The sequence below is a fragment of the Electrophorus electricus genome, chromosome 25, assembly GCF_013358815.1.
Source record: "Electrophorus electricus isolate fEleEle1 chromosome 25, fEleEle1.pri, whole genome shotgun sequence".
NCBI lineage: Eukaryota > Metazoa > Chordata > Actinopteri > Gymnotiformes > Gymnotidae > Electrophorus > Electrophorus electricus.
In genome coordinates, this window is record NC_049559.1 from 8716000 (window position 1) to 8741308 (window position 25309).

General features: G+C 40.3%; 2 protein-coding genes and 2 long non-coding RNA genes across 6 annotated transcripts in view; 3 read left to right on the forward strand and 1 right to left on the reverse strand.

Annotated features, from left to right (window-relative positions):
* The window catches only part of LOC113572031, a 2342-nt gene extending 814 nt beyond the window's left edge, over positions 1 to 1528 (forward strand). Inside the window, exons 2-3 of the long non-coding RNA XR_003410058.2 lie at positions 962 to 1089; positions 1238 to 1528. This is a non-coding gene — a long non-coding RNA (uncharacterized LOC113572031). The remainder of the gene's footprint in view (positions 1 to 961; positions 1090 to 1237) is intronic.
* Positions 1529 to 2475: 947 nt separating this feature from the next.
* Positions 2476 to 8374, reverse strand: zic2a (zic family member 2 (odd-paired homolog, Drosophila), a). Of its 2 annotated transcripts, XM_035522879.1 has the most exons (4): positions 8325 to 8374; positions 5116 to 5798; positions 3610 to 3773; positions 2476 to 3465 (listed from the first exon to the last, which is right to left on the reverse strand). In XM_035522879.1, the coding sequence occupies exons 1-4, from the start codon at positions 8357 to 8359 to the stop codon at positions 3271 to 3273; spliced, it is 1077 nt and encodes a 358-aa protein (XP_035378772.1). In that variant the 5' UTR covers positions 8360 to 8374; the 3' UTR covers positions 2476 to 3270. The 2 variants fall into 2 exon arrangements, with proteins under 2 accessions (XP_035378772.1, XP_026857164.1); XM_027001363.2 differs by lacking the exon at positions 8325 to 8374 and having other exon boundaries at positions 5116 to 6115.
* LOC113572084 lies at positions 6729 to 8836 on the forward strand. 2 transcript variants are annotated; one of them, XR_004775615.1, is made up of 4 exons: positions 6729 to 7080; positions 7905 to 7982; positions 8145 to 8278; positions 8644 to 8836. It is a non-coding gene; the product is annotated as an uncharacterized LOC113572084 (long non-coding RNA). The 2 variants fall into 2 exon arrangements; XR_003410067.2 differs by having other exon boundaries at positions 6729 to 7982.
* A 2166-nt stretch (positions 8837 to 11002) lies between these two features.
* On the forward strand, positions 11003 to 15534 carry zic5 (zic family member 5 (odd-paired homolog, Drosophila)). The gene is made up of 2 exons (XM_027001362.2): positions 11003 to 12210; positions 13833 to 15534. Exons 1-2 carry the CDS (start codon positions 11169 to 11171, stop codon positions 14276 to 14278), a joined length of 1488 nt encoding a protein of 495 aa, XP_026857163.1. The 5' UTR covers positions 11003 to 11168; the 3' UTR covers positions 14279 to 15534.
* The last annotated feature ends 9775 nt before the right edge of the window (positions 15535 to 25309 follow it).

Below are 25309 nucleotides of genomic sequence, written 5' to 3' on the forward strand. Positions count from 1 at the left end.
TACAGATTTGAGATCACGTTCTGTGAGCACATTATAGAGTGATCATTTTGTGGTGGTGGTATGGGTAATTGTGAGGTGGGGGGTGGGGGGCTCTTCACATGGACGTATGCGCATATTCTTGCAGGTGTGGATGTAATCGGTGGAAAATTAAGCCATTAATTACTCTAATGATTAGGAACATATCCTCCATATCCGGTACAGGTCCACTTAACATTTATGTTCCCAAGCACATTCTAAACATAATATAGGGATAATTATAGAAAAGAAAAACATGTTCTGTATATTGTGCGCAGTTAAATCTGTTCTTCAAAATCATATCACTTTGTAATTAAACGAAAACCTACGTACATATGCGTGCGTGCGTGTGCTTGCGTGCGTGCGTGCGTGCGTGCGTGCATGCGTGTGCTTCGTGACGCATCGTGATAAATGTACTGTGGCTGTGTGTATCCTACTGTAGCGCACTGCTTATGGAAGGTACGCTTGCTCTAATGTACTATACAAGGAGACCAGTTTGTTCTCGAGTAATCCACGTAAACAGAATTCAACAATATGGTCTCCGCGTAATGAAAAAATTAACGGAGACGACCACTAACAAAATACCTTATTTATCCATACTATAAAAACACACGGTCATTTTATATTTCTTTGTAACTGTATTTATAACATTAGATTTATAACATATGTGTATATAAAGCATTACAAAGTGATGTGATTAATAAAAATTATGAATAATAATTCTGTTAGATTACAATAACGGTTAGATTACCCTTCAAAATCTTGTTCAGATAAGATCAACATGTTTTCAAAAGCACGATAAAGCTACAGCATACAGTTGTGGCGCGTGAAGAGTTGTATTTCTGCATCCACATCTTTCTGCGCGGATCAATAACAGAGCAGCATGCTACGAGAAGGAAACTGCATCGACGCCCTGCGTGAGACTGACCTTTCACTCTCTCTACAGGTCATACGATTCTCTCCCAAACAGGTCAACACATAATCCAGTCAAGACAGCTATAGTAAAAGGTGGCTGGCCTGCAACGTGTAGGTTCCCCGCTCAAATAGAGAATGCATGTGCTTCTCTCATTTCAGGTGAGTAAAACTGTAAGATTTAATTCATCGTGACAAAAAGGGATTTCACTGTACCAACAGCCACTTGCTGTTAATGCGTCGTCAGGTGGGCTACCTGGAAGGGAGTTGGCATGCTATACCGTTATATGATATATTTATATCTGTATAGGCCGGTCACCTGATGCCCCCTACACCAGTAGCTGTGGTTTCTCAGAAATTCAACGGATGGCATTTGTCGTGATTTCGCTGCAGGGAAACACCCAACCCCGTCCTTTGCCGGCATAAATATACATCTCATCGTGGTAGAGCTCTGTGCTACTGGTTATAGACACAGCCTGTGTCCTTGTGTTTGATGGTGAGCAAATTCTGTCAATATTTTGAAAGGTCGTGTTTTCATACCAGGCAGAGTTCTGTTCAAAAACTGTTCAGTTTGCGGAGATATCAGTGATGTGATGTTTGCTAAGAGGCCTAGTAAATCACTTTCAACCACGTTTGCGTTGCACGTCATTCCAAAAAAAATTGCTGTATCGAACTGAGGAAGCACTCGAGTTAAGCGAGCAACTCGTTTGCACATTTGCTTCATTGAATAACTACTTACTTTGCCATTGAACAACCACTTATATGTGTGCGCCTAAGCTTCGGCTATGCAAATCCTGAAGTATTGAATTATATCCCGATTCCTCGTAAGAATCAGCATTTTCAGGTATAAACAGCGAATTACAGAAATTCACAATCTTGCTTTTCACCTGCAAGTGCGTGAGCAAGGGGCGGGTGTGTTTCCAGTAGAGGGTAGCGCGTATTGCGTTTTAGTAGGCCTGTTTGTTTAAAAGGGCGCCTTAACGCCCTGCAAAGTTTAGTCAAGTTCAAGTTCATGGACACTTGGAATCAAACTACGTTTGTTCACAACCGCAAAGGTAAGGATGTGACCCCATCCAGTCTTCAAAATTCCAGAAATTGTCCGGTGGGGGGAGGGGGGATGACTACGTCATTTTTTATAGCTTTAACAGGTTCGTGCTCATCCAAATAGACAAACGTGCGCTGATAGATAGATTCTTACCAATATAAACGGTAACAACGGTGAAACAGCCACGACGGCGAGCTTTCTATTCCTGGAAGCACATAAAGTATGTTGTTACGTTTTTGACATGGATTGATTTATTTTAGAACAGGGTGGGGTTTGGGGAAACTAAGTATTCTCTCACAAGCTTGTATTCGTCGAGGTTGAGAAAACACTGTAAACGAAGTCGCAAAATTTATATGCGATTTATAAGTATAGTAATAGTTCTAGGCTACTATGATAAATTTGACCAAATAGCAAAATAGCCACAAATCGCTTGAGTAAACCAAACGGAGCCCAAATGTAATGTCCAAAGGCAAAACAGGAAGAAAAGAGCACAGGAAATTATAAACAGTTTAACACTTGCACCACATTTTATTATATTTGTATGCAGTAAAATTTTTTATCACAATAATGGAGAAAACACCTCTTAAACTTTCAACAAAAACACATAACAAAACACCTGCCCTCAGCTCATAATTGTACATATTTATAGTAAAGAAACATTCTTTATAAATATTGTTTCATCTGTAGCAAGTAAATACCATAATTTAATTACAAATGGATAAATATGGCATTCGATATTTACAAAAGGAAGGGTGTGGTTACAGAAAATTTAACGGCACGACGTTTATTTTCCTCACAATCTTCCAAATATATTTCACAATTCAAACTTGCAAAGCACAAAACATCACAAGTTAAGCCCAGCAAACTAAAATGTACATTCACAAGCAAATATTGTGTCTGTCTTCGTAAAGTGTAGACTTTGGCACTCTTTCCAGTTAATAGATGTTTACGTACAATCAATTTGCCTTAATGGGATCACAATATTTATTACCATAATACAACTTTTATCGTAATATGTGCACTAAAAAGTCCGGTTAGAGAAATACCTACCATTGAAGCAACATCTATACACCAAAAACTGACAAAATCTATTACAACCATTGGGAAAGAGGCGTATATTATTTACAAAATATGCAGTGCATCTTGTGCACATTTCTTCGGTTGATGTGGATGACTCCTGGTGGGATAGCGCATAATATTGTAGTTCGGTTTTGTATAGATTCAGTTGTGTAAGTCTTATTTGGACTCCGTTTTTTAGGAGTTGTGTGTGAAGTTATTGTTTCTGGACTGACACAGTCCTAAACATACCACTCGCTGAAATTGGACGACAGGGTGCCGTGTCCGTTGGAGTTGTGCACCGCTGACGAAGGCGACAGATTGTTGTTGCTTTGGGTCTCAGTGGAGGGGGACACCAGACCGGGGGGCGTAGACGACTCGTATCCGGAGCTGGCTGCCGGCGACGAGTCGGACGCTGACGGTGATGATTCGTGAACCTGAAAAAAAAGCATCATTTAGTGCCATGCAAGGACCAGAGCAAAGCCCGAACGGAATCTAAGGTTTGTATGAAGGTTTACAGCTTGTACATCACAGCAATGACAGTATCACAGACCCGAAACTTTTACACATTTTAGAATTACCTTCATGTGCTTTCGAAGAGAGCTGGGGTGGGTGTATGACTTGTCACACATTTTGCAAAGATACGGTTTGTCTGAAGTGTGAACGTGCATGTGTTTCTTTCGATCACTGCTGTTCGCAAAGCGTCTGTCGCAGCCTTCAAATTCACACTGAAATGGTTTTTCCCCTGGAGGAAAAAAACATGGAGAAGATTGATTTGATTAGATAAGTGCTATGTATTAAATGCCTGGCTATATCAAAAGTAACATATAAATGAATTAAATAATAAGTTAATTCAGCGCCAAACAATATGTGCCAAGAAGCGGTTTGTCATATAATTAGACTATGTCAAATGCTATAGTGTGTCTATAAACCAATACAAACGTGTTTTTATAACTTATTTTAAACTTAGATGTGGATAATTATATTTAAACGCATAAACTCAGGGTGTTTGCCTTCATGCTACTAATGAGAGGGGTACCAGCCCCTTATCCCAACTAGACCAATTAATAGCAACGTTGTTGAAATAAAGTCACATTATTTATGACTGCAAATGTAAAAATGCTTAGCTTGTTAACAGCTTAGATTGTTAACATAAATCTGTGCGGCAATTAATATATATATATATATATATTAAGCACTGCTTATTTTGTCTTCATTTCTCGAAATAGATAGATCACAATGCCATGGACTATGGAAAAGCTAACAAATATCCAGAGTTTCCCCATATTTAGAAACCATAAAAATGTGTATAACACGACCCACTAAAGCTCGATACAACCGTGTATTCTAACAGGAAATCGGTTCAGATCCTCCCAGTGACTTGTCTGACACGTCGCAACAAACATACTATTAACGAAAACAATAGGCCTTCAAACCACATCCACAGAAAAGTGAAAATTCGGCACAAATGTAAAAAAAAAATCATTTTCAGGGATCACTCTGCGGGCGTTTTCAAAAAAAGAAAAGAAAGAAAAGAAAGAAAAAAAAAAAACCTTAACAGATTCACTCAACTGAAAGTCAAAATACTGACGTAGCCAGCTCATTGCGCGAGCATTGGTCCGCGCGGACATTAAACCGGTTGAAGGGATTTACTGCACCTCTGCGCACGCGATGCGCTAACGGGACGGAGCCCTTGTGTCGCCTTTGACCCGTTTAAAGTTTATGAAGCACAAACCCTCGACATCCTGTTACATCATTTAGCGCACTGATGAAAAACACCACTTTTATCCGGAACAGGACCGGCCACGGTCGCTTCCCGGCGTGAAAGCAGGGTGGCCGTTATCTTCAGTAGACTCGTTTTAAAAATCTAAATCTGCTAAGACCCCCAATCTAAACCTCGACTTTAACTGTCTAATACGCGCCAACTCCCAATGCACATAATTAAACTATTTTAAATAGCACCATTTCCATGACAAAATTAGTGAAAATTTAATCACTTTTAAACCGACAAATAATGAAAGCAACGGTTCATCTTTGCTTCACATCGACGTAACGAACACAACCATAAATGAATTAATCGTAATTACCTGTGTGTGTTCTCTTGTGAATCTTCAAATTCTCTGAGCGTGCGAAGACTTTCCCGCAGCCAGGGAAAGGGCAGGGGAAAGGTTTCTCTCCCGTGTGCACGCGGATGTGATTGACCAGTTTGTATTTAGCTTTAAATGGTTTGCTTTCCCGGGGACAGTCTTCCCAAAAGCAGACGTGGTTGCTCTGCTCTGGTCCACCGACGTGCTCGACTGAGACGTGGGTGACCAACTCGTGCATTGTGCTAAAAGTTTTATTGCAACTCTTCTTGGGGTTGCTCAGTTGCTCCGGATCAATCCACTTACAGATGAGTTCTTGTTTGATGCACTGCTGCCTCATGTAACGAAAGAAGGCACCCGGGTGGTGGTGATGAGCTGCCATGTTCATCCCCATGTTCATATTCATAGAGCTGTACTGGTTGTGCAGTTGGGCAGCTGAGTAGGGGTCGGTCCTAGGGCTGGAGACCTGGTGGTACTGATCTGACCGCCCGAAAACCTCACCCGGTAGTCCAAGTCGCATCTGCCCGTTGAGTACGTTTGGAGATCCGTGGGACCCATGCTGATCGTGAATCCCAGGGAACAGAATGTGGCCTTGACTGTCTGCGTGGGAATGATGAAGAGACCCCGCAGTGGGGCCGAAGATGGCATGCTGGCTGCTCGCCGGGGACGATTCTCCGAAACCTCGGCTGCGAAAGAGAAAGTCCCGTGTTGAGTTAAACGGCGAACTCGCGTACGACGTGACATGAGCCGCGTGCGCGCCCAACGCCGCGGCGGGATAACCGGGTGCTTGAGAAGTGAATGCAGAACTCTGTCCGGGAGAAAGATCGTGGTTCAGTTTAAAAGCGCCCATGTGCGCCGTATCTACGAAGCTGTTTTGCGCTAAACTCAAGTCTCTTTCCTGCATATCGCTTGCTGTGTGATGCCTTGCAAATGTTCCAACTCCCAGCCCAGGGAACTGGTGACCAGCGTCCAGTAACATTATTTCGCAATTAAAATAAATTTAGCTTGAAGCAATGTACAGTATACAACGGCCTAGATTGATGTAATATAAGCAACAAAAATAAAATGCAATAAGCTACGGAAGTATTAACTTCCAGATTTTAAAACACGACATGAGGTGAACTTCTAGGCTCTGATCCGCTCACATGAAGAAAAAAAAAAAACAGAAGCTTTCTTACTCGGCTCGTCTGTTTTCTTGCGGATAACTTGTAACTCAAAATCCCAGTAAAAGGAAGGAAAAAGATTCCTTGCGTCTTTCCGTTCAAAATGAGTCGGTGTTGTGGTTTTCGAATCAAACGAAAGAAAAAAAAAACACGACTGAATATCTTACTGCGTCTTCTGTAAACGCACCTCGAGGTCTTGAAGCATCTCGAATTGGAATGTTTATTTCTTTCGCTCGTCTGTGTTTATCTCGGAGGGTCTCTCTTTCTCAGTGGACTGGCACTACGTCCTCTTACGCCCCCTTTAACTGGAGCCCGGTTATTCATTTGACGCAGCCTCATTGGCTACCGGGCCTCATCAATCCCATATGTCCCTCCAATCCTAGGTACTCTTTCGGCGACTAATAGCCCATCGCCATTTTCCAACGACAATTACCGCCTACTTTTCTCGGTGAGTCTTTTCTGAGGACAGACAGAAAGAAAGGAAACTAATATAGGCTTCTATTGTTTTATTAGACTCCGATAGCGTTTATAACGTCAAAAGCAATGTATGATCGAGAGTAGAGTGTGCGTAATAGACTGCATTGTCATATGTTGGAGTTGCTTGCACCACCGGGAGTAAAATGTTAAAATCGTTTGCATGCTCATTTATATAATTATTTACTAGAACCAAAGGAGATTTTGGTTATAGGCAAATCTAATTAATGCATAGCACAAAACTGTAATCCAACATTCTGGCAATACTGCAATAACTTGCTACAATCACGTAAAACCGATCATTCGCAGTGGGCCATGGCTCATTTTATACGTAAGTATCCGTACAGTAACAGCCATCATGTAGATTAGTTGGTATAAATATATCGTTTGCTTTAGGCCTGTTATAACGGTAGCTCACGTACAATATGCACGGAGTCTTTTACGGCTGCGCTGACACGTTGAATTAAGACTGTTGCGAGTATTGTCACTACTGAAAGGTAATAAAAATAAATACGCATACGCATAGATAGACAGGACAAGTAATTCTGAAATCTTCATCAGCGTTATTACAACTGCATATATAGACTACGTTAGTGGTCCCTAGGTAACTATTATTTCATTTAATAGACAACTGATAGTGTTGTAGATACCATTTTCTCTAATAGCTTTAATAACGCGGGACCATAAGAAAAAAAAAACTTTAAAAATACACAAGTAATTGCACGGATTATATGCTCTACCGTAATAGAATTCATTAAATTAACCAGGGCATCAAATGTGTTTGAAAGCCAATTTTCTAGTTAAAATGGTAGACCAAAATGATCGTATTCATACTTTTAACCAAACGCGCACAAACCACAATTGCATTTACATGGAATACCAAAAGCAGTAACTGCATTTCAAAAATGTGTTTTCTTTAATACATGACGTCATACATCGATTGTGTACATCTTCTGTCAGCGTAGTATTTTTAAGTAAATCATATGCCTTTTGCAGGCAGAATTAACTATCACTGTCGCGTTCTGTATTCACTGACACTACCAAACGCTTCTTCCAAATTAAGTCACGACACTTCTCGACTAGTGATATCTTGAGTATGGGTAAGAACGCTACTAAGAGGTTCAATATGCATAAACACTTTATGGTTGTATTTAGGATTAAAGACTCCCACACAGCGCAAAATACCAGTCGTACCGTTCAGCTTACTTACTCATCGAACCCATGTTCCACAAGGTACTGTTCCAACACCCTACAAACTTTCTCTTCTCTCCCCGTGCCTCCTAACACGTATAAAAGAAGTATAAAACTTTGGGAATTGTACGCGCCTGATCTCAAAGCCACGAGTGGTGAACGTTATGTACCATTCTTGCAAGACTATTCCTACCCTCTCCGCAGGAAACACAGGATCCGTTCCAAGTTCAAAGTCACGTCTGCGGACCCCTCTAAGAAGTTCTTTATTTCTCAAGAAAACCACAAAACCTTTCACCTTGTCATGGGCAGGGAAAAGAAGAAAAATAACGAAGGACAAGGTATTTGGCTCGGGGCACGTGGCTAGCCTAGAGTTAATTCCCTTACCTTTGCCGGGGAGAAAGGAAAGTTCTAAAACGCATAGCGAATAAAAATTAAACAAAACAGTGATTAAACTCCAACCAACACCGTGGCTTGTGTAGTCCTATAGGCTAGATCAGCGCAACTTCGTTTGCCGTCTAACGGTGTGTACAGTGCAGTTCCATAACAGTTTGCCATAAGCATTTACCTCTTACTGTGATGAGGGGAAAATGTCACTAGTGAAAACGCGGATTGATCATGGCAGGAAGCCTTCAGCCACAACAACAGGGTATTTGTCTCAGATTTGACGTTATCAATATGTTGACTTATTGTTGTTTACTTTCAGTGACCTTGGGTTTTTGAAGGGTGTTTGACCTTCGACCTGTGAAGACCACATATGCTGCCCCATGAACATACTGTTTAAGGAGTACAACCGTTAAAACAAATCCCCTCTGTGTAAAAGTTTTCATATAGTGAAAATGTTGTCAGTAAACAAACAGTATTAAATTTTAAATAGTCCATTCTTGGTGTAGCTAATTTTATTTTCAGGCTTATTCAAAAAGCATATATATATATATATATATATATATATATATATATATATATATATATATATATGTGTGTGTGTGTGTGTGTGTGTGTGTGTGTGTGTGTGTGTGTGTGTGTATATTCTTGAATATATATAATTTTGAGGTTTTGGAAACATATACAGCAACTACCAGTGGAACCACAGTATCAAGTTAAATGGTGCGCGCTGACTTTATTATTTCTTTATACTTGTCAAGATAATTGTTGCTCAGTAATGATGAGCAGACAGACGATGACGCAGCAGTCGGTGTACGTTATTATCCTGTGCAATATATCGGACCTCTGACACTGATAAAATGTATGACTGAATAGAGGAAATGACAAGATATCTACATCTTTAAAACAGCTAACACAGTCTTAAGCGTATAACGACTAAAAACGTTTGCTGCAAAATAATTTGATAATATTGATAATATTACATTTTAATGACTAATAATAAATTAATTGTATTTTAGTTTCGTTTGTATGTAAATCTAAATGTTAAACCAATTGGCTTAAAATAATTTAAATATTAAGAAAAACTCACTAGTGTTAAATTAACCCATATGGTGTACATTTACCAGAGATGTAGTTTAATTGTTCACAAATGTTCGTGTGCTTATTCAGTGTCTGATTTTAAGACAAAAACAATATTCATTTTAAAGTGTCACCACATGGAATCGTGAGATCTACAAGGAAAAAGTCTTGACATAGGATAGGTAACCAAAGTCCTAGCCATAATTCTATCCTGCCTACCAACATTAATCACTTTTAAAGATGATTTTGAATGAAGACATTAAATCGATGACAGATACATGTCCTGCTGTGTTTAACAGAAACCTTAAAAGGGCGTGGACTTGTATCATAAAGTTCGAGATACACACCCACACACGCATACGCACACACTCGCACGCGCGCGAGCGCGCGCACACACCCACACATGAGCACACGCACACGGAGAGAGAGTGAGAGAGAGAGAGAGAGAGAGAGAGAGAGAGAGAGAGAGAGAGAGATGATACAATATGTATAAAATATCTGGAAATTTGACTTTCTCCAGAGAATAAACCATTTTACTGTTACGTTATTTTACCGCTTGTAGAATATGGTTAATTATGGTTAAAATTTAGAGAATGTTAAATATTTCTGCTCTTAAAGGGGCTAAATGTTTCAATTGTTATGACTGTTTTAATGTACTTAATATATTTGTTTATTTAAGGGTTAACAAGAAACCCTTAATTGATTTACAAGAAAGCAGGGAATACATGTTTATTACATTATGATTGGGCTAAATGTTAGATATAATTAAATTAGAAAAAAAATATTTTCTTTATTTATCTGTTATTTATCTAGTATATTTGGTATTCTTCTTTTATCATTGAATCATTGACTACATTGATTGCTTTTTTATCATACAGATACACTTATTAGTACATCAAAGCGCAATGATTTTGGTGACGAATTACAAATATATAAATGAAATCCTTATTGTACTTTAAATAAAAGAAAACCTGGCAGCTTTGGTTATGTTTGTGTTGTTCACGTTTTTGTATAGCAAATTTGTAGTGATGAAATAGTATTTAGCCTAGTCTCATTACAAAAGAGATAAGAATGTGAAATGTCTAGAGATAATGGCTAAAATGTTAAATATAGCCAAGTTCCGTTATTACTGCGGTGGTGAACAAAGAGTTGTGTTTAACCTTTTTATATAAAAGGTTCAGATTAAATATCAGATAAAGTGTAATTTAACACTATTTCTATTTCCGAGTACAATCGTCGGTGTAGCGAAAGAAATCATTTGTACGTAAATGCTTGAAAGTTAAAATGCGTCCAAAGAATGTGAATATATATATATATATATATGAAAAAGTCCATTTGTATTTGTGCTTAAAAAAACGTTTATCCACATGTGCATGTCCAGGTAAACAGAGCCTATAAACAAATTTGCCTCTAAGTTTGCGACTACAACTTTTTTTGAGTCAACAGCGATGAAGAGAGTGAGGGGGCGGAACCCCGCTGAGCTTATGCGCTGAAAGACAGCCAATCGCTTCGTTCTCTTAACTGCCAGTCACCAAAATCTGTCCAATACCCGCAGTGCCATTTCTAAACTGTATTCCCCACTGTGTCCTCCAACTGTTGTATGTTCTGCCAATCGCTTGAGGACAGAGTGGGAAAAGGAGCAAGCAGAGTTAGAGGCAGGACAAAAGAAGTTATATAGACGGCTTTATACGTATATTTTAATGTTTTAAAAGGCGTGTAGTGGGGAAAAAAAACAATAGCAGTGAGTGTGGACATGACAGCGTAGTTATGGAGCCCCCTTTGAGCAAGAGGAATTCGGCGATAAGATTAGCGGATTTGGCAGCGACTCAACCCCTTCCTCATCAGAATATGACAGGCTTCCCAGGGATAGGGGGGCATCACCCTCACTCCCACCATGCCCACCTCCACCCTGGGGAGATGGGCAACGACCCCGGAGTGGCTCTCACTCCACTCGGACCCGAGCACATGGCACAGACAAATGCTCTCAAACTTAGTCCATCTCAGCACATTCAAAGCCACCCCGAAGCCCAGACCGCGGCATCTTTCACTTCTTCTCAGACCACAGTTGGTTTCCCCGTGGCTCACCCCCACTCAGGCTACGCAACCAGCAGGGACTTTATCCTCAGGAGAGAGCTCTCAGCCTCTGCTATGCATGCACTTGGCGACCAGCATAGTTCCGCCTCCTCCCCTCATCACCATGGCATGTTCATTTCCCCAACAGGTGCTTACGGGCACACGGAAGGTGGTGCCCATCCACTTTTTGGTGGACTTCACGACCAAGCGGCCCCGGGTGCTCATCACCATGCTCTCAACGGACAGATGCGCCTGGGTCTACCGGGGGACATCTACGGCAGGCCAGAACATTTCGGCCACAGGCCCGAACACTATGGACCTTCCTCACTCCACAGCTACAACTCCATGAACTTAAATGTGAACATCACTTCAGCTCCTCACGGAGCCACGGGGGCGTTTTTGAGATACATGAGGCAGCCCATCAAGCAAGAGTTAATCTGCAAATGGATTGACCAGGAGCAAACGTCGAAGAAACCGTGCTCCAAAACTTTCAGCACCATGCACGAGCTGGTGAACCATGTCACCGTGGAACACGTCGGGGGACCCGAGCAGAGCCACCACGTCTGCTTCTGGGAGGAATGTCCGCGCGAGGGCAAAGCGTTTAAAGCGAAGTATAAATTGATCAATCACATCCGAGTTCACACGGGAGAGAAGCCGTTTCCTTGTCCTTTTCCCGGTTGCGGAAAAGTGTTCGCCCGCTCGGAAAACCTTAAGATTCACAAGAGGACTCACACAGGTCAGTAAAACACAAATAAATAACTTGAGCGCGGGAAAAAAAAAAAGGTTATGAGGCAATAGCCATTTGTATTTCGGAAATAAAAGTCTGTGTTGTAGTCGTGAGTTGCCCGTGTGTATCACGTAAGTAAGGCTCATGACTTTAAACAGTTACCCATTCGTCCTGAACAAACTCTTTCTTTCGTGTCGTATTTTACGCGAGCCTATGTAGGAGAGCTGGTGAAAATATAGACTGTGCATTTGGTCATACGAGAATCTATACTGTAAACAGGATTTCCGTGCAGTGGTTTGTGGTGTGCCTAGCCGAGCAGGCTGCTTATTGACGGAGTCAGTTGTTTTCCCCCAGAACATCTAACCCAGGATGCCTGTGCTGCGCATTTTGGAATGTAACTCGACTTCCTCGACAATCTTGTGCTTTTGATGCATTCATCGACACATAGAGGAACCCTGCAACCCACTTTGTTTGAAACAAAGTAAACGGCTGAAGCACGAATGGGTTCTTATTTACTTTACGTCTACGCGTATCGCATGCATATAAGCCGTGAACTGCTTTCAGTTGTATCGTTAACCACGGCTGTTACGTGGGACTATTTTAAGGAAGGTTTGTTTTCGGCCCCAAGCCTATGAGTCAGTGCAGGCCAAATATACCAACGTTCGCCAAACGCGTGTTGTCCGTGTTGTCAACATAGTAGCCCACTGACAGAGCTTCTGTGGCTGAGCAGTATATGCAGAAAGTGCGCATTTATTTGGGCTTCTTTGCTGTTGTTTTTTTTTTTTAAGGCAGTCTTTATAAAGACAGCAGGCTTACTTTCCTTACTGTGTTTTCTCTATACTTGTGGGGAATTCTGGAAAGGAAACGAACAGCGTAAATATGTTCTTGTTTGGTGCCTACGGAAATAGTCAGGGCTACACCATAGTCCCGTTAAGCGGGCCCGCTGGGCCCGCCATGTTAGCCGAGGTTTTTATTGCTAATAACAAGCCTTGTAATCCTAACACGAATTGTATAATGTATGTGTGGAGTAGAGACGTCAGAGAGAGACATTTGTTCTGTTTTTCATCCTTTCTACGCTGGGAACACGTCCTTTGACGATTTTTGAGGTGCATATAGGCTACAATGTACCCAGGCCACATGTGAAAAACAAAAATAACATCTAATATGTATTATATGCTTGTGGTGTATCCTTGTAACATTCTTTGGCCCATAGTTTAAGTTTCGTACAGTTAAGAGCATATCCTATTGTGTTAACTGCAGTTAAAGTTTAGCTCAGTATTGCTGACTGTGCTGATATTTACATTGAAAAAAATAAATCCTGTTTCTGGTAAGTCCAGGTTAGTCACTGCCATAATACAAAGTAATGTGTCCCAGCTCGTGTGGTCGAGTAGCTCATGTGGTGTGTTATTGCATGTTTAGTTGGCTACTGTAGCCTCAGAAGATGTGTGCATGGCGTATAGGCCTTCATTTTAAATAAATAATTACTGAACATTTACTAATTGCTATTCTCATTTCCAAACATTATCCCCTGATTACCGGAGCACTGCATTACCATATGCCCGAGGGATCGCTAATGAATATGAATATTCAATTAATATTATTAAAATTATTCTGATTTTTTTCTTTTGCAGGTGAGAAGCCCTTCAAATGCGAGTTCGATGGCTGCGATAGAAAATTTGCCAATAGCAGCGACAGGAAGAAGCACTCCCATGTCCACACGAGTGACAAGCCTTACTACTGCAAAGTCAGAGGCTGTGACAAGTCCTACACGCACCCCAGCTCCTTACGGAAGCACATGAAGGTGCACTGCAAGTCTCCTCCACCCCCACCATCCAATTCGGGGGCAGCGTACCACTCGTCGTCCGCTTCGCTCGGCGACACCCTCTCACCGACCTCCGAGTCCCACAGGAACCGCTCCACGAACCTTTCGCCTCAGGTTACCAACCTCAACGAGTGGTACGTGTGCCAAGGGAGTGCCGTCCCCAACAATCTGCACACACCTTCCAGTGACGTGCCGACATCAGAATCTGATGACGAGGACTCTTTCAGACATTCGGACCCAAGGACAATGCTCTGATGTGAACGCCCAAGGAATATATTTATGTTGTACTGTCCCCCACTGTTTTTATAAAGGTGCTTGATGCACAGTAGCCTACTCCTAAGTGCACCAGGCTAGTGGAAAGACACAAAACAGCACAGAGGTTGTCAGACGGTGGAGAGCATCTGCCCTCAATAGCTACCCTTTGCCCTTAAGATGTGCGTAATGCTTTCATGTCAAATGTGTTCCCCCACACAGCATTACATTTTGATCAACACAGTCATAGCTGGCCATAACTACTGCAACTAAGTGGACTCGACGTTTTGGAAAACAAAGATTCAATGTCAGAGAGTTAACGGAGTGAAGCCTGATTGAAAGTCAGAATCATTTCATCAACAAAACACGGGATCATACAAAACGCTGATCATGAGCTGCAAGTTTCCGCATTCATGGTCCGGTCTTAGTTGATTAAGTCATATCCAGTCTATTATGTGACATCAACATTGTTTGTTTGAAACAATAAGAGTTAATTGATGTGTTTGTATCAATGAGTCAACGGTTTTATATAGCTTACCTTCCCCCCAGAGGTCTTTTATAGTGATGTACTGACGTCGAATGTCTGAGGGACAACTGTTCTTTCCAAGTGTTATGTAAACATTCCAAATGTTTTGCAGTGAGAATCATTTTCAAGTAGGCTTATCAGTTGTATCATGTCAGTGTCAAGGGAAAATTGTTTATTCTAAATATGTTTGAGTACTTGTTTATACAATAACTGTGGTTGGGGCAATTTTGTGATATTTAAGGACTATTTAAAACTATATTTTATGCAAAAGCCAATGTAACTCTGATTTAAGAGTATGAATATGTCCTTCGAGACCCTAAATAATGTAAAATTGACAGGCCTATTCCTGATTTGTAAAAAAGGCTAATAGTATTGATGCTTGTGAATGTTGTGGTACCGTCCCAACGAGTTTTGTACATTGTAATTTATTTGCTGGTATTAATGTTGGTCTGAAATTACAGATACACCAAAGAATAATATGATTAATTTTGGTGAAATGTAGTGATTTTTATGGTGTTATGTAAAAGCTTTTACTTGAATAGACTGTGTAATGTGAAAAATCCCTCGCATGCCCTGTGTAGTAACTGTGTCTTTCTGTTGAGGTGCATGGTGCCGTTGACTGTGGTGGGTGAGACGTGAAAAAGGATTGTGAAGATCTTTAATGTTTTTAATGTTTAATGACGAAATTGATATGTATAAATTTATGGACTTGAATAAAAAAACAGGACATGTATGTTTTTCTTTTTGTTAGACATTCAGTTTGATATCCTCGCATATCTTATTTTAAATCAAACAAGCACGTTAATTTATTACTACTAAAACGTATTAACGATAAATAACGATTATCAATACGCTATAAAAGTCGGAATGCAGTCTATTATGTCAATGGCAAAATATGATAGGCGATTTGCTATAGTTTATAAGACACGGGTATACAAGCATTAAAGAGACTTGAGTATAGATTGCTTAGTCTGTACAGATTACAGGAATAGAGTATAATTGTCTAGGAGTTAAATAAATGTTTGTTAAGTAAAATTTGCTCTTAAGTAACTAGCTATTCTTCGTTCCTAATGGGAAAGCCCATAACAGACCAGTAGTGTCGCTTATAAAAGGCGGGCAACACAGTCACCAACACACGAATCAGTCATGGGGAATGTAAAACACAAAGGATTTCTGACAATAAAGGGAAATTTTGTCCCTTGTCCAGAGTACAGAATCAAAATTGACCAACGCAAGTCCTGCATCACTTCAAAGCGATCTGCTTCAGAGCGGAAAGTCGGCCCACTTTGACGGTCTTCATGGTACGTTAGGATTTCTATGGCGATTGGCAACTGAGACGCTAACATTTGAATATGTCTTGTAGAAAAACCCCTAAACTGGGCATAAATAGGTGCTCATCAAAGAGAGCAGCTTGGCCCACGAATCCTGATATGGGCCGCAATTCTTATGTATTGCGTTTCCACTCAACTGTGACTAAAGACAAGCGAAACGCGGTTTTTATATTTGTACTTTTAAAGCGTCCTGTCTTATAGGCTATTTTATGTATCAGTTGAACTACAGAATCTCGAAATGAAAAAAAAAACCGCATTTGTAATGCTTTTCAAACAGCCCCGTGTTATTTAGCGCAAGTGGACAGGTACAAAACTGTAGTCGTCGGCGCCCTAACAAGACTGTGCCTTAGTTTAGCGCAACAGAAGGTGCGGAGCATTAAGAACGATGGCGTACGTTGCCTTTACGCACGTTGTTTCATAAATGGTGGGAAGTTCAAGTGCACCTTTAAAAAAGTCGGGACTCCTTCCTCCTTCGTGCACATTCGACGAAACACGGAAGCACCAAAATCAGCCCGGTTCAGCTAGAGACGCTCTATTAAGATACAGTTGCGCTGACCTTGGTTTCATGCCACGTTACCGTAGTCGATTTGCATTTCATCTGAATCTCTCATATTTTGTTCCCAACCCTTTTTAAATCCCAAGGGTATGTTCAGGTTTAATTTGAAACAAGCGCCGTCGCGATACCCATCTTTTGTGCACAATGTATTATTTGCCATGTAAAAGAACGATCTTTTATTTATTTAAAAAACAAGTGCCCTGTGAATGGGACAAAATAAACACGATGAAAAATAATCAAAGAGATAGTTCGCTCGGTGTGAAAGAGGGGAACTTCATAAAAGAGCTGAAGCAGTCACAGTTGAATGAGAGACGCTTTGAAGTAGAACTTATTATCTGAGGAATACTTTTCGGTTGTCCTAACGACGCTATTGAATCGAAAAGCTACTCCTTTGTCAACGATTTGTTCGCCTTTAGTGCCATGCCCGTGGAAATCACTTACATGGACTACCTTAACATGCAGCCTGCAAATCAGTAACTCTGTGAGTCAGACTTGTAGACGCCACTTTTCAAAAGACAAAGCAGAAGTCACTGTGAAAACGCAGCAAGATCTCTCCCATCTTGCCTTTATTAGACAGAATAATCACATCAGAGGAGCCTGTTTACTGCAGTCTAGTCAGATTTCACACCGTCTCCTTCACATTACATTTAACATGGACTCAAAGCGCCGAAGACATTTTGCACTTTTTTAAACCAAAATATCGGGGTAATTCCAAATAGAACGATATGTCTTTGCGCGGTGCCACATCATTAATTAATTCGTCGAAAAAAATCGTTTTCTTACAAAGGCCTACATTTAAGTGTAAGAAACGAAAACAGGCATAACGTTAAAAACAAATATAACCTGAACTTTTTATTTTGTTTCAATTTTAATGATTGGAAATAAATATGCAATTATTTTCATTTTTGTCGGTAAGATGATTCTTTTTCAATGGTTTATTGCGTGAAATCCTTCTTATTAAAGGCATCCATTTGAATTTTATATTTATGCATATGGCCCATACTTTAATTAGGGGGTGAAGGAAATGTAACGAGGAAGAAATTACGAGACTTCTGCATCACAAAGAGAAAATAGCTATTCTTCGTGTTCAGGCTTCAGTTTTTCATGATCGGGTGCATTTTTTGTTTGGGCAAGTTCTTATGCTGGTATAAAAAATTACACAAAGCATATCTTTGCTCATTAAAAATATCCCAAAAGGCAGGCCTATTTATTTTTGCATTTCATTTCTGTTGTATATCCCGTACCTTCGCCTGTTTTTGCAGATACGCTGTTATCCTATAACATTATTTTATGTTTAAAAGCACAAAACGGAAATGTCTTTAATTCTTACCATTTGATCGTGTAAGGGTGTGTTTTGTGGACATACTCATTGGTCCGATGCGTTTGGATGAATGTGACGGGTAACATTTTTCATAATACTCATAATTCTAATTGCAAATTTTCCTAAGAGTGGTTAAAAATATTAGGTTCGCTTTTTTTTTTTAAATCTACCACTTTAATCTCAAAAGGCAAGCTCAAGAAAACTGGACACATATGCGCTCTCCAGGCAGTCTGCCAAACTGTTCCAAGCACCCTACCTGCCGACTATCTTAAGTTTCCTGAATAAGTGAGAAAACACAATCCAGTTGCAGCTGTAGTCTACATGTTATCTGGTCAGCTTGGAGCATTAATCAAAACAACAAAAAAAATACTTTTCGGAACCGCAAACCTTTAATAGGATCTAACGTCGTCTGTACATAATACACTGTGAGTATACGTACGAGCTTGTCTCTTTAAATATCCATGCGGATTTTTAACACTCAAAGCGTGTTTTTAACTGTGGCGATTGTTTGTCTACGTGCCCCGTGTTAAGTGATTATTAGGAGGTGATGGTAACTAGATGAGGTAACTGCAGAAGTTTCAAGTTGCACAAGTTGTTGGATGTTTGGACTGAGAGCTCCGTGAGCGACGCGTTCTCTGTGAGCCCTATTTAGGCAGCTGTGAATTCACCTATTAGCCCCGATGTCTTTCCGAAAAGATTGGTAGAGTTAAACATCAGACAATGGGCTCTCCGGGGAGCCGCTCGCCTGACCTATACCCAGTTTTAATAGTTTCATAGGAACTTCATTAAATCAGTTACTCGGTGGGAACATTATAATTTATTTGTAATTAACTCTGAAAAGTTTGAACTACTGACATTTGTATGAATTTATTTGGCTGTTGCATGTTGCTTAGGAACTCAGATACCTGCGCACAGTTTAGCCTATTAAGAGCCTCGCGTACGCGCACATAGTTCGTTTAGACAAGTTTAAGATTCGACTCTGCTCTTGCACCTCTGAGATACTTCTTATTAGTGAGGTATGCACCATGCTCCGTGTGACCAAAACATGTCTTGTGGTTCTCAGCAAAAATAATGCCAGTCCTAAACTCGAAAACATGAATTAAGTCAATAGACTTGAAAACAATTGCGTTGATCCATATTTTTATAATTGTTCGGGGAACCGCAGACCACACCTTTGTACAAGAGTTCTTAGGACAGGAAAAATTTCAGAAAAGGCCTGAATGAAAAGATTGAGAAGAAAATGGCAAATTAATAAGCTGTGTAATGATGTGTAAATGCTTGGTTTAAATGCAGTGTTTACAAAATAAAGATGTATCCCATTAGACATATCAGATCCTGCTTCTGTAATCTCAGTGGTGTGAACGCTTCTAGTCTAGTCGTTCAGTTCTAATGGACGTTACAGATATGGAGCTCTGCGTAACCTGAACCCTTTTACTCTGTGGCAGTGTTTGGACATGCTTATCCAAAAAGGGCACTATTTAAAAAAGATGTGTCTTGTGTTCCAGAAACTATTCCTGGAACATGCAAACGTTAAGAAAACATTCAGCAGAAACAGCTTTTACAGCTGTCTTTGATTTTTTGATGGAACACAGGTTTGAAAAATCCATAATACATCTCATGAGCTAATCCACTGGAGACCTTACATCTAAATGAAATATCGTTCACTGTAAATATATTGATATATGTGGCAGTTAAAGTACTGACACCTTTTAACATATAGGAACAAGTAACTGCATACCGTCTTTTCTCTGTGTCTCAGTGTCTTCTCAAGTTGCACCATGGCTTAGCCCTTTTGGCCAAAGCACTTTGATACTGAAAACATATGAATCACCTCGCGTGTCTGCTGGAAAACGCGGACATGATATCTGGCCTCCCCACAACATCTGTGGGCCTCCAAACTTGGTGCACGTCCAAATGTGGGATCCACAGGACTGGGAGACTTTCCAAAGCACAGGGTGAGTAGAGCAAGGTCGTCCACGGACAAGTGCAGGAGCCAGCCCCCTCGTACCTGGCTTGACCGGCACGGACAGCATACGGCCGAAACCTCGGAGCAAAGCGAACGCCTCACCGCTCGCCTTGTGTTTGACAGGGCCTGCTTAAAAGGCTCTAAATGCAGGGATACACTTCCAATAGAAGCATGTTCCATCCAGGTGGTAAACGCTCCGCGGCATTTGTGCAGCCTTATCCTGGGAAAGGACGGCGTTTTCAAAATATGTCGCGTGTTCCAGGAGCCATATTGCATTTCCACTGCGCTATGCTTGTACTGCGCCCTGGAAATGTAAGGTAGTTTAAAATTCAGGTGCTCAGATATTAAAGGAAAAAGATCCCATTAGACTCTGTGTGGGTACCAGACCTCAGTATCTCTCTGTCAGTGATTTGTCTATGTATTGTGCATATAGACAATTTCCAGTTATAGAAACATTGCACACTTGTGGATCATGTTTATATAATGCATGTATGTGACTATGCATTCATGTGACTATGCATTCATTGCAAAGCTTTGTTAGAACGCATTGCAGGCCAAAGCCAGACACATGGCTTTTCTTAGTCGCATACCAAAATTTATTCTGGAATCACTACAATTTGCTTTCTTCAGTATTCAATTCAATATTTCATAAGAGTTTGTTTGTTTGCAGCCAGCAGTATTTAACATTTGACAGGCGATATAAAAAGAAGAGAATGATGATGAAGAAGAAGAAAATGTACGTCGACTACTAATAACTGTCCCCAGTTATTAATCATAGTGCAATCCATTGCCTTTCATGCAATATACTGTACTAACTATAGATTGTGAAAGGCCCTCTTTCTCAGAAACGATCATGCACACCACAGCAGTGATTCTCAAGGCACCTCTCATAGAGGAAAAGGTCAAGATTCAGTGTGAAGAATTCATTCCAGCACAGCTGGACCACAATAAAGTGCACGCACACACACACACACAAAGAGGCGGGGGGGGGGGGGGGGGGGGGGGGGGGGGGTATAAAGTACATAAAGAGCACTGCAAAAGCAGGTAGAAGGTATGACCAGAAAAGTGTGATGAGAGAACAGACGGTGCAGTTAGGAGCCCCAATCAAGCCTTAATCATTTACATACTGCATCCTTCCCCACTCTGTGTCACGTGGCTGGGTCGGCACGCTGCTTGTTTTGTTTATTGCCGTTTTGCGGTGTATCATCCCTAAGCACCCCAATTCTCTGAATCCCAGCGTGCTAATCCTAGCATCTCACACAGAAGAATCCACTAACCTGAGCCCAGTGCCTCACCCGCAATGTGCCTCTATCCCTTTGCTATGGTGGCTGTTCTTAACCATTACGGGCTGCTTAGCTTTCTCTGCCCCCAGCTGACCTTGAAACAACCATTAGACATGGCGTTGAATCGCTGTAACTTTATCCCTGCTAGGCCTCAGGGTCCCTCTGTGCTGTTGATGGCTTGTTTTCATACCTGTGTCGTGGCATTTTGAACAGGTAATGCATACATTGCAGACATACCTCCATAGTACCATGCTTTGTTACCAACACTGCACGACTAATTCAAAGTTGTGTAGTCACGATTTCATACTTAATCTGTTTTCCTCTATGCAGCCAGTCGTTCCAAGTGTGCTGATATGTCCATACTGGACATTGAATCTTTATGATTTCGGTTTTGCAACCACAAAATATCACTTGATTAAGCAGCAGACAGTTTATTATTAAAGTTACTTTGCCTAGAACATTGCAGAGCTATAAGAGATGAATCTGTTATTAAAACCTTTATGTTGTTCATGTGTCTATTATCGTGTCATATACCATATACTAGGTATATTTTGGCAGATACGTAAAATGATTTGAAATGTAGAAAATCACACCAAAATTATAGTTATGATTTGTTTTTATTACAAAACATTATAGGACTTTTATCTATTCTTTCATAGCAGCTCCCATTAGCCTAAAACAGTATTACAAACACATCACAAAAGTAGGATTTTCAGATGCAAACTGTTCATATGTTCATATCTGAACTACTTTGTACCAAAGCTGAAACATTGCAGTAAAAATTAACTGAAACTATCAATATTCATTGTTGGCCACTAATTCCTGTGTATGGGAAGGAGACATAATTGAAGTCACGGGAAGAGCCCTTGTATAAAACGAGGTGAGAAAAGCGATGATGGAACCAGGCTGGTGAAGAAACGTTCCCAGTGGAGACTTTACAGTGGTCTGTCCCAGTCACAAGACAAATTGTATAATTAGGCTGAACTCTTAGGGGAAGGCAACCTTTGGCCCTTCCTTGACATTTGCAGTGGTAAATGACAGAAAGTCTCACTAAAATAACAGTGCAAATTAATCATGGTCACATACAATAATCTCTAAAACTATTAATTGCATTTTCAGAAAAGTCCTTCTGTGCATCTTATCTACTTATTTGATTAATTATCAATTAATTAATTTTTATGTGGCAGAAATTTTATAATCAATATTATCATACTTTAAAGATACAGTCTATATGAAAAAATACATTAAAAACAATTCAATTATATATTAAGAAATAATGAAAAACTAAATTAATGTTGAAAAGGGCTATTAATCACATTTTCACAACGTACTATAACATGTTAATGCTTGTTTGTGCTGGCAATAACGTCATGCAAGATTTCGCATTATTGGTTTATGTGGAGCGGCACCCTTATGTGTTGGGGGATATTTGCCTCTCCTGTCGACATGGACGAATTTGGTCCTGATGTGAGACAGTTCCCAAGCCTTGCATCGCTGAAGTTCGCGTCAACCTGAACTGCAGTGTAATGTAACAACAACGCCCTCGAGCTCGGCTTTCTTTCACGACTGCCCGCTCATCACCAGCGTTGTGAAAATGTGCGTTGTGAGGTGTAAAGAGGTGATGTTGGGGGGTGGGGTTAGAGTGGGGTTTGGGGGTGGGGGTGCAGAGTTTGGGCTCGGGACTGTTGCGGCGGGGGTTAAGCCACCTCTCCTACCATGCAGCCCCCAGCGGAACGCTCATTACGCCGGCTCCACCAGGACTCAGCTGCGCACAGCTCCCTACCTGAGCATCCCTCTTTCAACACGCCGACATAAGCACGTCTGCTGTCCCAATATAACAGCTCAGCGCAAACTTCAGCCTGCCGAAGGCGCAGATACGCTCACTTTGCGACAAACGTGTTATATGTGGGTAATGTCACCTTTGTACCGCTAAAATTCAAATGGCAACTCAAAGCCTGAACCTTTTCTGCGGAGTCGTTAGTCCTTGTTTGCATTAATGTAGGACTTTCCGTCAAACGTCTAAAGCATTTTTTTTTTACAGCACGAGTATCTGCTCCTCCGCGCCGAACCGTGCCAGAGACGTAAGTGCTGCAAAGATCCATACAAAGTTATGACACTGACAAGCAGCGCATCCACTTAAATAGACACTTAATCTCCTTCCCTATTGTTCGGCGATTATGAACAGTTCCTTTCAGGGAGACCGAAAGCTTTAAGAATTTTACAATTGAACACACAAAACTTACAAATCGAGTAATGGATAAGATGTTCAAGCAGGTTATTTTACAATCCGTAAAAACATTGTCGTTTAATTTACATAGTACTTGAATATTCATTCAGAAAAAAAAGTGTTCCATATGAGAAATACAAACTCAGACATCTTATTAAAATGAAAACAAACAATATCATCTAAATAAATTAAACAAAATAATACAGTAGTTTAATAATAATTGATAATTTCGTAAATATTTTAACAAAAGGGAAGTATCAGTACAACTCGCATTTGTGTAATCCCGGTGCAGCGTATTGGTTTGAATGACTCTCTCCCTATAGTTCTTTTCTGCGCGGAAACTGATGGGGAGTGATGAAGTTGCTGCTAAACTTAACCGCTGCACACTGTGCGAAGAACTTTAGGGGTCAAGTGGTGCTTCATTAGGCCTCTCCTTCTTTACTCTGCCTTGTGTGCTTCTCGAATGACATGCCTCACACATTGTGCGGATTCAATTTAATTAAGGGCCATGAATTCATAGTTGCTTTAAAGGCAAGAGGGGGGCGGGGGTTGGTTGAATTTAATGTTTGAATGCTGTCGCTACTGTAGAAATCTTACAGACTTTCGAATAGATGTAAATATATAAATATGCTTATGTCAATACCTAAAAAGTACGGACAACTACTTAATTGTCCCAGACCTTCCAAAATATAGCAGCGAATTAAACGCAAAATAAGTCTGTTTTACTAATCCAAAATTTGAAATTTTCTACGAAATACAAAGCAACAAAATAGACAAACTATTCAAATTAGGCAATGTTTACCTTTCCGGTTATACAGAGTCTAAGGGAAACTTTTAAATTGCCCGGCACATTTCTGAAGGGCGACGACTACTGCGCACCTCCTAACGGAGGTGAAATCGTCTTCTCTAAATAAGGCGAAGTAGACGTGGGTAATAAATATTTTTAACAAATTCAGTTATTATTAGACTTATTCGTTAGTCTAGCGTTTGCGCGATATTATTATTATTATTATTATTAGTAGTAGTAGTAGTAGCAGCAGTAGCAGTAGTAGTAGTAGTAGTAGTAGTAGTAGTATAGCCTTATTATTTATATGTGCGTAACTGACTTTTAAAGTTATTTTGAGGCGGTTCGTCTAATAATTAATTTATTACAACAGCCCAGGAAAATTTATAAGATCGAGGTAGTTTTAAACAATCGTTTGCATGAGTTAAGCACTCAAATGGAAATATAAAAACATTAATATGCTTCATAAATCGAAGGGAAAGGCTATTTTCGTTTGTTTTAAGTCTAAAACGTTATGGACTTTGATACAATGGATTTCCTAAAGTTCTAGAAGTATGTAAAAAATGTTTTTACATAGGTTAGCAGAGATTGCTACATATTCTGCAATTAAGACCTTGTCTATGCTAACAACTGCATGCAACTGCAACTTCAGAAAACTACCCTTCGTTAAAATGAAGAGTTTCTATAAATACTGCGTATTTATATAAACTAGTAGAAAGCATGCACAACTAACCTTAAAAAATGAGCATTAGAACCCCTGCTTGTACTAATATTAATAAATAAACACGTAAATACAGAGGCATACACAATAGTAATTACAATAACACCTATGTTGGGAGGACATTGATTCTTCAGAGATGGAATTTGAAAAGAAGAATATGAGCGATACAATCAATGCCGATGCCTGACTAATGAAACACAGAACACGATAGTTATAAAATAAACAAATAACCAGTACATCCTGTAGACTGCAAAAGGCCATTAGAGTTCTAAGTCGTTAACAGTTACACACGTAACACCAATTGAAAATAAAGTACCCA

Coding starts and splice junctions, on each gene's coding strand:
- zic2a (XM_027001363.2), bottom strand. CDS start 6,091: ATGTTACTGGACGCTGGTCACCAGTTCCCTGGGCTGGGAGTTGGAACA. Junction 3,774..5,115: donor TCACAAGAGAACACACACAG/GTAATTACGATT, acceptor TTTTTCCTCCAG/GGGAAAAACCATTTCAGTGT. Junction 3,466..3,609: donor CTCTTCGAAAGCACATGAAG/GTAATTCTAAAA, acceptor CTTTTTTTTCAG/GTTCACGAATCATCACCGTC.
- zic5 (XM_027001362.2), top strand. CDS start 11,169: ATGGAGCCCCCTTTGAGCAAGAGGAATTCGGCGATAAGATTAGCGGAT. Junction 12,211..13,832: donor TCACAAGAGGACTCACACAG/GTCAGTAAAACA, acceptor TTTCTTTTGCAG/GTGAGAAGCCCTTCAAATGC.